This window comes from Leucopleurus acutus (genome assembly GCF_964270905.1).
Source record: "Leucopleurus acutus genome assembly, chromosome: 10".
Lineage (NCBI taxonomy): Eukaryota > Metazoa > Chordata > Mammalia > Artiodactyla > Delphinidae > Leucopleurus > Leucopleurus acutus.
The window spans coordinates 6,889,208-6,903,836 of record NC_139153.1 but is presented as its reverse complement, the minus strand read 5'-3'; the positions used below and the strand labels follow the sequence as shown (position 1 = coordinate 6,903,836).

Below are 14,629 nucleotides of genomic sequence, written 5' to 3'. Positions count from 1 at the left end.
GAGCCCAGCCTAGGCCTGAATGGACCCTTCCACTCTTAAGAGGCCATGTGGGTAGGACATGAGAAGGAAGGGGTAGCGCGCGTAAGGTGCTCGGCGCGCGCAAAGTGCTCGGCGCGCGCGGTGCGGCGCGCGCAAGGTGCTCACGGGGCTCCCGGGCCCGGCCTAGCCGGGCTGAGGCGACGCGGCCGCCGGGCGGGCCGGGCCGCCGGGCCGCCGCGCGGCGTCTCCGTCCCTGCGCTGGCCCGGCCCGGCCCCTCAGCTCCACCCCCTGCCTCCCCCTCCCGCCTGCTCGCGCCTCCTGAAAAGCCAGCCCGCCCGGGGCGGCGGCGCAGAGCCGGCCCGGCGCACGAGGCAGCCAGCGCGGCCATGACGGCGGAGAAGGCGCTGCCTCTGGGCAACGGGAAGGCTGCCGAGGAGGCGCGGGAGTCCGAGGTGCTGGGTAGCGGCGGCGGCAGCGGGGGCGCGGCGTCCGCCCGCGACCCGCGCGACAAGCGCGACAAGGCAGTCCACGAGCGCGGCCACTGGAATAACAAGGTGGAGTTCGTGCTGAGCGTGGCAGGGGAAATCATCGGGCTGGGCAACGTGTGGCGCTTCCCTTACCTGTGCTACAAGAACGGCGGAGGTGAGGCGACGCGCGGCCCTGAGGAGAATGCGTTGGGGGAAGCCAGCCCTGTGGGGGCGGGGAGCTAGGGGTGAGCGCGAGACCCCTCCCGCGCCTGCGTGTAGGGGGCCCCTCGCGGAGAACGCCGGCCCGGCCCACCTGGCGAGCGAGCTTACCCCTGAGCAAGGCCGCTGTCCCAGTGCGCATGCGCGCCTCGCACCTGCGTGTACCACCTGCTAGCACGCGGGGACTTGTCCGCCAGGTGTGTTCTGTCCCAGCGTGAGGTGCAGACCGAGACGAGGAGCCCTTCATGTTTGGGGCAGGAGACAGACCCTTTGAGCCTCAGCTTTCCTGACTGGAAACCTGCATGAAGGAAAGGGGCTCATAATCTGAGTAGGCTCGGGTTTTGAGCGCTTGTTGAAACGCCAGCCTCCGTACTAAACTTTACTTACACCGCCTACAGTCATCTTTGTAGGTAGTGCTATACCCGTTTTGCAGATGAGGAAACTAAGGGCCAGAGAACTCACTTAATAAGGGGTAAAGATGGGATTCTGACACCAAAGGCCTGGTTTTAAAGTGGGATTGGATGACAACAGGGAGAACTTTTAGGTGAGGCATTGCTGTTTGATTCCCTGCCTTTCATTTGCCCGTAGGGCCTTTTCTAGGGCCTATTTTCAGGACTGTCTGGTGGGAAAATGGGCAGCAAACAGTTTCTTTTACTGGTCTCAGTCACTCATGACAAATAGCAACAATAATAATTGGATGTTTAGAAGATGCTTAAAGCTTGCAGGGGTCAGGGAAAGGAAGGTGATGAGAGGGTTGTTTCTAGAGACAACGTGTCCGACTCAGTTTGGTGGAGATGCAGCAGTGAGTCCTCAAATCTCCCAGCCCAAGGAAGGGGCTCCAGGCTTTAGGAGCCCCCGACCTGTCATATCAGCAGGACAGCTGGGAGTTCTGTGGCAGAGGACTCTGTGAAACCTTGAGTGGCACAGTTTCTGCAAGGAGAAGTCTGTGTCTATGTTTTCCTCCCTCTATTTGCTGTGTCCCTCCAGCAGATCCCCAGACCCCAGTGAAGGTGGCTCAGAGGTTGGCAGGGACCACACCGTTAGGCTTCGTGGAGCAGGACTTCCTGTGCGGGCAGCTGCAGGGAGAGTGAAAAGGGTACTGGTTGGCCAGGGCCCTTTCTTTGGAGACATTCATCCTGAAGGCACAGCCTGCTCCAAGCCTGCCCTGCACTGGTAATGAAGTGGCCGCCAGTGTTGGTGGCTTGGCAAGGGGGAGAGATGGAGCAGACCCAGAGACCCTGAACGTGCCCTGTGCCCTCATCTGGGAATCCGCCTCTCTTTGCACATTCAGCCTGTGTAAGCTGCCATGTCCGCTTAGATGCCTGTGGAAACCCTTTGGGATAGTCCCAGGCAAGAGCTGTTTTAACATCTTTTTTCTTTTTCTTTTTTAAATACGGGAAATTCTTATGCCAAAACAACAACAAAAAATGCATTCCTAAAATCAGAAAATAGTGTAAGTTGCATTAATTACAAACTCTGCCTCAGATGAAAAGAAAGGTTGTAGTGAGTCAAGTTTAAAAATGAGTCATTTTCTTTTTACTCTAATGAGACAAGAGTCTCCGTTGGGTGCACAGATATCCTGGTTTAATTGAGCTAGTTATCTAAAGGATTACTAGCTTTGTGAACAGAGAGGCCACAAGGCTTTCAGAAAGTGTCATCTGTTAGGTTCTAGAGGATTCACAGGTAAATTACAGCATATTCGGGAAACTTCTGTGGCTTGTTTTAATCACTTAGATTTATATTCAGCAAACAGACCCTCTTATCTTCTTTTACACACTTTTTGCCTTCTAATATAGTTGGGGTATCTGCTTATCAACTGTTTACCTTTTTAAAAAAATCTACACAGCTCTACTCATAAATTGCAACAATAGTTTAGTATTTCTTTCCCAAGGTGAAACTTTGTAAAAATAGAAAACTAAGACCTTTTCAAAACCTGGTAAATATTGTCCTATTATCAGGATTGATCAAAATCGTTGCTTTCAATCCTGTGGTTAAAGGGACTCATTTAGCAAAAAGCAATTTCAGTGAAAGCCTTCGTTTGTGAGATCAGATGGTGGGGAATAGCGTGTGTTTTCATGCTTTGTTATTAGACAAGAGAGAGAGAATGAGGGATTTGGGAAAATCCCTTTCTTCTTGTAATGGCTCATGTTCACCTCAGTTATTTAATTTGTTTCACAGAAAGGCTCAGGCAGTTGGTATTGTGTTTCAAGATGGGAGCACTAAAGCTTACGGTGGTCTTTTCTCAGATTGACTCAAAGCCAGCCTCTCTGGACGGATTCTTGCTACGAACTGCTTATAACTCAGCTTCATACCTGGGGCTCGTGTACAAGGGCCTGTTACTGCTCATTGTATATCTCCTTGAGAATGCCTTTCTTTATGAAGACTTTTTGCAGGTCACTTCCCAAGTAAGAAGAAGAGGTCCCCCTCTCCTGGCCTGTTGAGGTTACTTTAGAATATAAAAGAAGGATGTAGCGTTCAGGGAGGGAATGAATTTGACCTGCGCTGGAGGGTAGAATGCATAAATAAAAGAATCAAGCATATAACACAATTTCTTCTACATTATCATCTTAGCTGCACAACAGTTCTGTGAGATAAGTGGTGCCGATATTAAGTATTAAAGCCCTATTTTACAGTTGAGGAAGTTGAGGCTGGGAGATGTGACATAAACTTGTTCAAGGGAGTAGGCAGCAGAGAGCACAAACCCAGGCTCACATTTTCTGACTCTGGTCCTCATAGCAGGAACTTGAACTCAAGCTCAGAGCACATGAGGTATTGCCTCTGGTAGGTGCTTATTAAAGGGCTGAACGTGAAGTGGTAGAGGCAATTTTAACCTCATTCGCTTACTTTGCATCCTTGCAGGGGCATTCCTGATTCCCTATGTGGTGTTTTTTATATGCTGTGGGATTCCTGTTTTTTTCCTGGAAACAGCTCTGGGACAATTTACGAGTGAAGGTGGCATTACGTGTTGGAGGAAAGTGTGCCCTTTATTTGAAGGTAAGTGCTGAGTTAATAACAAAGTAAAAGGGTTCCTGGGGGATGTCAGGTTGTGAAGGGCAGCTTTTAACCAAGGCGGAGAGAGACAAATCACTGGCTTTCCTTCGTTCTTTCAGGCATTGGCTATGCAACGCAGGTGATTGAGGCCCATCTAAACGTGTACTACATCATCATCCTGGCGTGGGCCATTTTCTACCTGAGCAACTGCTTCACCACCGAGCTCCCCTGGGCCACCTGTGGGCACAAATGGAACACAGGTATGGCCTCCAGGGAGGGTCTCTCTGATGGTCCTGCTGGGGGACCTGGGATTGGTGGTATGTCATGTCTCTTGCCATGAGTCCAGATTCCAATGAAAGTGTACCTGTTCTGTACACTCTTCAGCTCTGAACCTGAGCTGAGTACTGGCCCAGGGATTGGCACAGGGAGAAGAACTGTGATGCTCTTTCCTTGCTTTGCCAAATACAGAGACTGGACCCTTCCTGCACAGAGTAGGGATGCAGGGAAGAAGTACTAAACTGAGGTTCGGGGGGTTGGGCTGCAATTGCAGCCCTGCCTCTGAGTGTCAGAGTTTCCTCTGTAAAATGAAGGGGTTAGACTAGATCAAGGGTTGCAGACGGGGCGCCTGTCAGCAAGTTAGGCTTTAGATCAGTGACCAGCAAATTTCAAAAATGTATTTGGTTGTCAAAATTGAAAAATCAGAAGGCTTGACATGAAAATCCAGATTTTTCAGCTTCTCTTGAAAAATTAAAAAGATCTGGCCAAACCAGAGCCACATTCCCACATTCTTACTTGGCAGCAATGGCTGCAGCTGAGAACCGTCTGTTGCCTTTGCTTGAAGCTTCTGTCCTCAAGCTGGCCACAGTCCCCACCCAGCTCACATTGCTCATTTACTCTACCTGTCCTACCCAGGTAGATACTTGAATTCACCACCCTCCTCCTGCCTTGAATGGGTAACTTTTTACATTACTTTGGATTCTAATATACTGTTTACTTTTCAATTTGTCATCCTGTCAGGATTGAATCTTACAATCTAGGGAAGGCAAATACTTCTCAACCCCTGTCTTTGGAGGCTGTGCTCAGTGCAGACATCACTAGTCGATTGTAGAATGCTTTCCTTTTGAGTCTAGTCTTGGCCTCAGAACTCTGCTCAGTAGTCTAGGCAGCCACCACCTTTTGACTGGAATCAACACACATGCTTTAACCTGTTTGCCATTTGTGTTGTAACCTGTGGTTAGGTTGTCAATGGAAGTGGCCAGTCATCCTGAAAGCTGAGACACAGTAAGACTGGGTAGGATGTTGGTCACCAGCAGAAGGAACAGTGGGCATTAGACCAAGAAAATGCTGTGAACTAGCTTCTATCCCTGCATGACTTTGCCTTGCTTCCCCCACCCACCACATTTTGTGGGGTCTTGTTTATCAAACTAAAATTCAAGGACATATTCTTGGAGGGCTGTGAGTCCTCCATGATAATTTAATTGTGCAGCTTTATTTTGAGGATATTCTAAAAATATGTGCATGTTCTGGATCATCTGCACAGCCACCTTATAAATGATGACGGCTGGGGGATCTCAGTGCCTGACTTTGTCCGTGTTTACAATTTAAGATGCATTCTTGGTGAACAGGATGATGGTGGCCAAGGGAAAAAGAGCAGAGAGATTTAATTCATAAATGGTCATTGATGCTAAGTCCAGCCAAGAATGCAACAAACTGTAGGAACAAAGGTTTTGCAATTTTGTGACCGGAGAAAAATGGTGGTAGAATTGATTCTCAAATAGTGCATGGAAAAATACGCAAGCTTGGGCTTCCCTGGTGGCGCAGTGGTTGAGAGTCCGCCTGCCGATGCAGGGGACACGGGTTCATGCCCCGGTCCGGGAAGATCCCACATGCCGCGGAGCAGCTGGGCCCATGAGCCATGGCCGCTGAGCCTGTGCGTCCGAAGCCTGTGCTCCGCAACGGGAGAGGCCACACCAGTGAGAGGCCCGCGTACCGCAAAAAGAAAAAAAATACGCAAGCTTAATTCCATAGACCCTGCCTCCTACCTGTCAGTTCTGTTTTTCTGTTGGGAAATCGATTTAATGTCACAAGATGGCATTATCATACACATCCGTTTTATGCTATCAATTTGAATTGTGTTGGTTCCATAGTATAGTTGGTATTTAACTTGTAAGTTCTGGTTTTATAGGTGTTTGAATACTATAATCACAGACTTTATAATTCATTACTTATTTGTAAAAGATTAAATGTCATTTTAATAAAAAATACCATGTCAACCTTGGGTGTCTGAGACATTTTTTTGCTCTAGAAAAAAATATTTGAGAAACAGTGTTTTAGAGAATCTGATCAAAGCTAAGGGCTCCTCTCCAGAAAAAGGCACAAGTGTACATTCAGGCATTTTACCTATAATATTAGCTTCCCAGACTTCTCTTAGGACTGTCTGTGGACCCCACAGACCATCTCCTTTCCTAATATGGTTAGCACTTGCCCAGAGAAGTGGGAAGGGGGCAGACACTTGGGGAACTTTTCCCCAGTGGGCTGCAAAGCTTTCTTCCACTGATTGCATTCCCTTTTCTCTGAGGGCGCGTGAACACTTGTGTGAAACATCACATATAAGAAGGCTTCCTGTTCTGGAGATTATAGATGGAGTTGGAGGGCTCGTGCACACATGAGGAGAGCGAAGGGCCAGAGTGAGGCTGAACATGGGCTCCATGCTGGCCACTGTGCTGGGTGCATGGGCTTTGAAGCGCATGGGTGCAGGAGGCCCTGTCCTCTGGGAGCTCACAGTCTGGTGACTGAGGTAGCTCTGTGAACAGGGAGTTGCAGGAAGGAAACCCAGATCCCATGGTGGCAGACAGAACCAGGCAATAACCATGGCAAAGGAGGTGGAGCCTTGGCTGGAGTTGATTCCGTTTTCTTCCCCTAACTGGCTGGTGACTTGTGAGGGGGGAATGGGTGTGGGTGGGGTCCCTTGACTACTTCTGAACCCTGATTCCTCCTCTTCAGAATAAAGGGCATGGAGAAGGAGGTTCCTTGGAGGACCTTTAAATTCTAACTTTCTTAGAATTCAGGAGATAGAGATCACGGAAGGCTTCTTGGAGGAGAGGTTAACGGGCTGACCTGGGCCTTAGAGGATGAACACTCAGATGTTTTTAACTTGAGATTCAAATCTCTCTTGGTCATCAAGTTTCATGAAATGAGAAGAGATATTCAATAAGTCCTTTCCTGGATTGAGGGAATGATGAAGGAATTAGGGATTCTTTACACATTTGGATGTTATTTCATCCAGTCATCAGGTCTTTATGAGGCAGCTGTGACATTAGCCTCTTCTTCCATGAAGAAAAACTGAGTCTCACCTGCATTACTGGCCCAGGGACACCATGGCTGACGCCCCCCTTTAGCCCCCTTGTTCCTGCCGGGGCCACTGAGCAGAACAGGTCAATGCTATGGACAGGCCTTAGGCAGGGAAGTGGAAAAGGTGAAAGATTCAAGAACCAGGCCAGAGGAGAGAATTGGAAAGGCCATATTCGTGGGAATAGGAGCGAGGAGGTACCCTGCCCCCAAACTTCTCCTCCTGTTTGAATCGAGCCGAGCCTCCCTCTTAAAGTGTTTGTAAGTGATTGATCTTCCCCACAGTGCTCTCTGAGCCATGTTTACCCGGAGCGGCTGGGTGAAACCGCTGGGTTGCTCCATCGGCCCTGAAGGTTTTCCAAGCTCCAGCCCTCACGGAGGGTAATTTTCCTGTGTTTCTTGTCTTGTTTCCACTGTAGAGAACTGCGTGGAGTTCCAGAAACTGAACGCAACCAACCACAGCCATGTGTCCCTACAGAATGCCACCTCTCCCGTCATGGAGTTTTGGGAGTAAGTGGAAACATCTTGTCTCCTTCGGCCCCGGGGGGGCTCTGTCCTGGTGCTGCTCAGTTAACGTTGCCCCCACCCTTGGAAAAAGCCTGACCCTGCCTCCAGCCTTGTACTTCCTGGCTTCTATCGGCACCTGGCTGCTTTGGAAGCCAGAATGGAGATCTTGAGAGGTTTCCCAAAGGGGCAGCTGAGAGAAATGCTTTCTTGTTCTTTGATGACATGTCAGCATGCCTATTTACTTACTGGGACAAGAAGTGCTTGGTAAAATGATGGGCAGTTTAAAAATTCATTTTTAACAAAAGATAAGATTTGGCACGTTTACAGTAAACTAAATCAAGAATATATTTAGCCTTGAAAGCAGACGTCTCGGGGGGGGCAGGTTAGCTTTCTCTCAGTAGCAGCAATGTCATGCGGAAAGGAAGTACGTCAACATTAACGGGTAGAGGTTGTAAAGAGGCAGGTTTTCAACGTACTTAGGAAGAGCTTTAGCCTCACAGAGTTGTCTGCAAGTACTTCCGAAGGTTGTAAGCCCTTGTTCCTGGAAGAGTTTGACCAGTGTAGGCCTGCTGATGGTTGTTGGGAAGGTGCCTGAATCCACAGACGTTATAGGCAGTAGTCGTGTGGGTGGGCATTTTCCCAGAGACGGGCATTTTTCATCAGTATTCCAAAGGGGTCTGTGGCCCTGGAGTTACGAGAGCTGCCACGTACGGTTGTATAAGTTGTTCACTGCACACCCCTAGAGGGCATGATTTACATTGTGAATGTGCAGAATTGTGCAGTGCCCCAGGAATTGAAGAGCAGTTTCCTCTGTGGGTTGAAGGGTGGCTAAAGGCTTTCTGAGGCTTTTTAATCTGGAAAGGTCTGGCTTCATTGAAGACCCTCCCCTACTTTAATGATAGTGTAGAGGGACAGTGGTTTTAGGAGTGATTTTTATTCTATTCCCAGATACCATTCTTCTCCTTCCCTCTCTAGAGGTCATTATGCTGAATTTAGATTTATCATTCTATAAAATGAATGTAAAGAACATGAGTTTATAATTATAAATATAACTTATTTATATAAATATTGATATAAATAAAATACTTCCCTCTGTACATACATGTGCATATATACATATATATTCATATTATGTATATCTCCCAAATAATGGCTGAGTCTTCCTTGAATGTTTTAAAATTTTATATTAATGGTACCCATTACTCACTCTTTCTTACAGCTTTGTTTCTTTGCTCAATATTGGTTTTGAGATGGTCTCCATATTGATACATGTAGCTTCGGTTCATTCATTCCGTTCCTGCTGTATAGTATTTCCATATATAAAGAGTCTACATTGTGTTTACCTGGCTCCTCTTGATGGGCATTTAGACTGTCTCGCATTTCCCAGTATGATTAAGCTGAGTGAATGTCTTGTTTGTGCTTCTCTGCACAAATCGAGTTTTGTAGGCCATACACCTAACAGTGGAATTACTGGGAGGTAGGGTTCATGCATTGTCACTTTCATCAGATTATGTCAAATTGCTTTTTAAAGGAATTGTTCTAATCTACTCTCCAAACACGAGTAGAACGAGAATTTCTACTTCTCCCCATTCTAGACCTAGGCACTTGTTCTGGTCAGAGTTTTTAAGTTCTGCCAGTGTAATGGATATGCAATTGTATCCCACTGTTTTAAATTTGCATTTCTCTAATTACTTTATGAGGTGGAAAATCTTTTCATGGTTTTTTTTGCTCCATTTGGGTTTCCTCATCCATTAACTTTCTGCTCATATCCTTTTCTCTTTTCTCATAGGTAGGAGTTCTTGATGCATTGTAGGTATTAGTACCCATGCTGCAAATAGCTTTTCTTAGTGTGTGGCTTTTCTTTCTTGTTTATGTATGGCATAAATTGTATTGAATTCAAATTTGCCAATAGTTTTCTATTTGGTTTGCACACTTGGTGTCTTATTTAAGATATAGTTCCCTACCCCAAAGTTGTAAAAAAAATTTTTTTCTGGGTTTTCTTTTTTTGGGGGGGTGATGTTCTTTTAAGAGTTTTAAAGTTTTGTTTTTTCACATTCAGGAATATAATCTACCTGGAATTTTCTTTTTGCATATGGTACAAGGTAGGAATCCAGCCACATATATATGTGTATTTGCTGAATTGTTCATCCTATCCCTACTGATTTGTAATGCCATCTTCCATATAAAGTTTTCCTACAAGCACATGTCTGTTTAGGGGCTCTGTGTTCTGCTCATCTCTTTTGCTAACTGTGTGTCAATACTATACCTATAGTTTAATTTTAAGCCTTGACCTCATAAGGCAAGTCCCTCACTTTACTCTTTCCAAAATTGTTCTGGTCTTCCAAATGAATTTTAGAATCAGCTTGTCGAGTTAAAAAACAATAATAACAGAACAACTCTGTGGGGATTTTGGTTGGGAGAATATTGAACTTATAGGTTAATTTGAGGAAAACTGACATCTTTGTGATTCAGCCTCTCTGTCCATGAACATGATATAGCCCTCCATTTATTTAGGTCTTTTTTTTTTTTTTTTTCTTTTTTTGCCATATGCGGGCCTCTCACTGCTGTGGCCTCTCCCCTTGCGGAGCACAGGCTCTGGACGCGCAGGCTCAGCAGCCATGGCTCATGGGCCCAGCCGCTCCGTGGCATGTGGGATCCTCCCGGACCGGGGCACAAACCCGTGTCCCCTGCATTGGCAGGCGGACTCTCAACCACTGCGCCACCAGGGAAGCCCCTATTTAGGTCTTTTAAAATGCCTGATGAAGTAGTGCTGCCTGATGTGGTTGTCAGAGAAGCAGCATTAGAATCACCTGGTTAGAAATGCAAACTCTAGCTCTCTCCAGACCTACTGAGTCTTAGTCCCAAATAGAGCATCCATATGACATTATGCTAGAGCAGAGGCTGCTCTTGGGGGGTGGGAGGAGGTGCTGTGTGACCTTGTCCAGCCTCACTGGGCTATGGTTTTCCAGTGGAATGTTTAGGACCTGCACATTTGAGTGTCTGCAAAACATGGTCTCTGTGCTCCCTTAGGGAACACAACCTCAAATCCTACACTGGATAAGTTCTCTGTGTAACTTACGTTGCTTTGTACCATTCATTTCCTTTGTAACATGTATGGAAAACCTCGATTAAATTATTATTTGTGCAATACGTTCGATTATTGTGTGAATTCCCCAGGAGGCAGTCATGAAGCAGTACCTTTTCTGGTTTTGCTCACTACTGCCGGTCTATGGAAGGCCCCCAGTGAATATTTACAGAATGTACAGGTACATGGGAGGAAGGTGGCAGGCAATATTTTCTAGAAAATACTACATGAGGAGAGTCAAAGTGGGCTCTGGCAAGAACTCATCCTGTCCCTAAGCTCCCCAGAACAGCACTGATGGCTTTGAGGATCCCTTTGTCATATCCATGTCACCCACTCATTTGGACACCAAGTGGTGGGAGGGGCAGCGAGTCTGTGTCCTCACTTGTAACTGGGCCTTTTTGTCTGCTACTTGGTCATTCAAAATGAAAGTCAATGTGAGAATGAACCCATCGTTCTAGTTTTCTACTCTGATTGCATTTGTATCATCTATGCAATGTTGAATTCTGCATCCTAAAAGTACTAAAATGCTGGTGTGACGCTCCTTCCTTCGTAAGGTGTTTTTATCAGACAGCTCTAATTCATCTTCTCCTCAGAGCTGAACTTGGAATGTAGAGACTCTGTGAGATGTTTGTAGCATCCTATGAAAAGCTATTTGGAGCCACATAAATTTGAGAAGGGCTGAAAGCCATGCCCTTCAGTAAGAATATCCATTACCTTTGATTAACTCAAATTCCCAAACATATTTTCCCGTGCAATCATTTGGACTCTTTCCCCTCATCCCCCACCCATCCCCCACCCCGGAACGCTAGCATCCACTAAATACAGCCTGGCAAACGCTCTGCTAGGAGAAAGTTCTTCCTTGAATTCAGTCATAGTTTGGCTTCTGGGGCTTTGAATAGAACGTGCCTAATTCCTTTCCCATGTGACAGCCCTTCAAGTATTGGATCAAGTGTCCTTAAAAATGTTTCTTTCCTAGTTCTCTTTGCTGTTTCCTTGTGTGGCTGGTTCCCATCTATAGTGTGCTCTTACTGTCTCGCTCTCACTGCCTCTAACTCCAGGGACCTTATTCAGGGCCACATTGCTTGGTCAGAATGGACTGCCTCAGTTGTGTGCTTGTTCATTCATTCAACAAAAGTCTGAGCTCCTGGTGCACGTGAGGACACTTGGCGTAATTGGCAGTGGTGGGAATGTAAGACGCCGTTCTAGCCCTCTAGAAGCGGAGGAGAGACAAGCCTGTAGATTCCCATAAAGTCAGTTACAAGGTGCTGTTTCCCTCCGCAGGGCTGCCCATGGCTTTACCCTGACCTTGGGCATCTGGCATCTTGAAAGTTCATTTTCCTTTTCAGGGAGTAATTAATGTTACTGGCTTAGCCAGGGAGAACAGCTCAGGCTCTGGGTCAGTCCTGGGTTCTGGCTCAGGCAGGGGGCCTGTGGGGCAGGGGCGGCTTGTCTTCCTCATGTCAGATTTCAAAATCAGGCCACCCTGGTTTCCCTTAGTAACTCATTATGCATCTGGCACCCATGAGTTTATCTCAATATGTTTGCGGTTTTACATGTTGAGCCTGTGTCCTCTGGAGGGATTGAGTGCTATAAGAGTGTAACCGGCATTGTAGCATCAGATGGGCTTTGGTCTATTTTCACTTCCCTTTCTCAGTCGTCTCATCCCTCTCGCCCAGGGTTTTGCAAGCAACTGCATTCTCGCCATGTATACAGTTGAAATCGCTTTTGTGTGGCATCCATTCAGCACACATTTGTTGAGAGCATATTGTGTGCTGAGCCTGCATTAAGCTCTAAGGGTATTCAGTTCTCTATCTTTATTCAGAAGGATGCAGTCTTGTCTTTCTGGTTTATCTTTCCTGGAGGAGGTTTTAAAAAATTGTTTATTTCTAAATCATGTGGCCACTTGAACTGATTTTAATTTGGACACAAAATTTGGGCTCCAAGTTGCTGAAGTGAAACTCTTAATTCTTGCTGTGGGCCCGGGGCCGCCCCTGCTTCCTTCGTCGTCCCCTCTGCCCTCCTCCGCACCAGCCTTCTTTCTGTCTTTCGTATGTCCTGGGCTTGTCCTAGGCTCAGTGTCCAACTTTTGCATAGAAGCGTCCCTTTGCTTAGAATTTTCCTCACCAAGTCCTTGGGTGTCTGGCTCGTTCTTATCATTGAGTCTTAATTCACGTGTCATTTGGGAAGCCCTCCCTGCCCATCCTGTTGCTTCCACTTATCAGCTGAATTGGCACCCCGGTTCTTCTCAACCCCATCTGTCTGTTTTATTGTCTGCATAGGACTTATCTGAAATCCTTGTGTCTTTTTTACTAGTTTATTCTCTCTCTCCCTCCATTAGACTGTAAGCCCTATGCCAGCAAGGACTGTCCTGTTTTGTTCCCTGTTGTCCTGCCAGCACATTCTAAGTGCTCACAAAATATTTATTCAAACACATGGATGGAAGATTGAATGAATGAATGAATGTTTTTTAACCTCGTGGAGTTGTGTCCTCTTACTTTGCTTTTGCCCTGTCTGTTGAAGAGTATAAGTTCCCAGGTTCAGAAACGTAGTTCATCTCGTAGATCAGCTCCCTTTTATAGAACTCCTAGTATTATCCAGTCTTGATCATTAAAGATATTTGTATATAAAATTAGCTATGAGGGCATTTGTTTTCATAAATAGTGGATGTCTTACACTGAGTAATGGGAAGCAGTGATTTACAGAACCACAAGAGTTCTGACTGAGGTTCCTTTTACATCCTGATGGATGAAGTAAAGGAGGGGAAGTTGCAGTTAGTTGCTAAGCAGCTACTGTGTACCCTGGCCCTGAGCATGGCCCTCCAGGCCTATCGCTTCATTTAATCCACCCACCCAGGGGATACATGGTACAGCATCACTGAACAGATTCCCATCTCACTCAGGGGATTCTGAGGCAGGGAGAGGTTAAGGGACTTATCCAAAGTGCCTCTCTTGTCTCGCAAGAGCTGGAGCTGGGCTGAGAGCCGGCCCTCTCTGATCCCACCTGCATCCCTCCACCCTTCCGTACATGCTCCTCCCGCCCGTGTCTGAAATGCCATCAGCTTCCTGTTTTATCACAGGGCAGAATCCGACTGGAGTGTCCCTTCTATCTGCAGCCCTGTGGCCTAGGTTCTTGAAGAGAGAGTTTTGCTGTAGATGGAGATGTATAATTGGTGGAGGGAGGGAGGAACGAATGAGGAATGACTTTTCTCCAGCGCCCAGCACAAACAAAACACAAAACACCTGTTGGCTTTTGTCTTGTTGGATTTCAAGAGGTACCTTTAGGAAATGACTTGAATGTTGCTTTTAACAGAATACTGTGGTTTCCAGCTGAGCCAGGCCTTGAGTGTGAGGCAAGTGGACTCTGATCTACTGTGATGAGAGATGGAAATTGATGCTGGCCTCCTGGAGTATGTTGTGGCCCTGCAGCTGGTGGCACAAGAGGTTCATGAATGACTTGAATTCAGGCTCAGGCAGAGAGTAACTCAGAAGGGATTGTTCCCAAATTTTAGCGTGTTATCTCGATTCCTTATTACTTCTAATAAAACCAGGAGAGAGTGTTTGAAACTCTCCAGATTTACACACACATACACACACACACACACACACACACACACACGACACACACACACACATACACACGCTGCTCCATGCTTTCCCTGGAAGACCTCTAAGATGAGGAAGAAGCACCAGAGCTGGGACCTGACTCTCCCACTCACTCCTGGGGGCCCTGGGCAGGTGATTCTGAACCTCACTTTCCTCCCTGGCAAATGGGTGCACCTCACCACCCTTCCAGGTGCAGTCAGCATAGAGTGATGGAAGCAGGGGGGCAGTGACCAGTCGACAGTGGCTCTGCTCACCCCTGCATCTTGCCCTTTCTCAACCTGTCCCCACTCTCCCACCCAACAGCTCAGGTGGATGAGGTGTCATTCAAAAAACAGAGGCCTCCTGGTGGGATACCCTGGACCTGGGGGCAGATGCCCGCTCCTGCTCTGGATCTCTCGTCCAGGGCTTTTCCTGATGTCACGTGTGCCTC

General features: G+C 47.0%; 1 protein-coding gene across 1 annotated transcript in view; it reads left to right on the top strand.

Annotated features, from left to right (window-relative positions):
- The first annotated feature begins 334 nt into the window (after positions 1-334).
- Positions 335-14,629, top strand: part of SLC6A11 (solute carrier family 6 member 11) — a 118,489-nt gene continuing 104,194 nt past the window's right edge. Inside the window, exons 1-4 of the mRNA XM_082848735.1 lie at positions 335-622; positions 3,526-3,660; positions 3,777-3,917; positions 7,425-7,515. Coding sequence (XP_082704861.1) covers positions 367-622; positions 3,526-3,660; positions 3,777-3,917; positions 7,425-7,515 — 623 coding nt within the window. The 5' untranslated portion in view covers positions 335-366. The remainder of the gene's footprint in view (positions 623-3,525; positions 3,661-3,776; positions 3,918-7,424; positions 7,516-14,629) is intronic.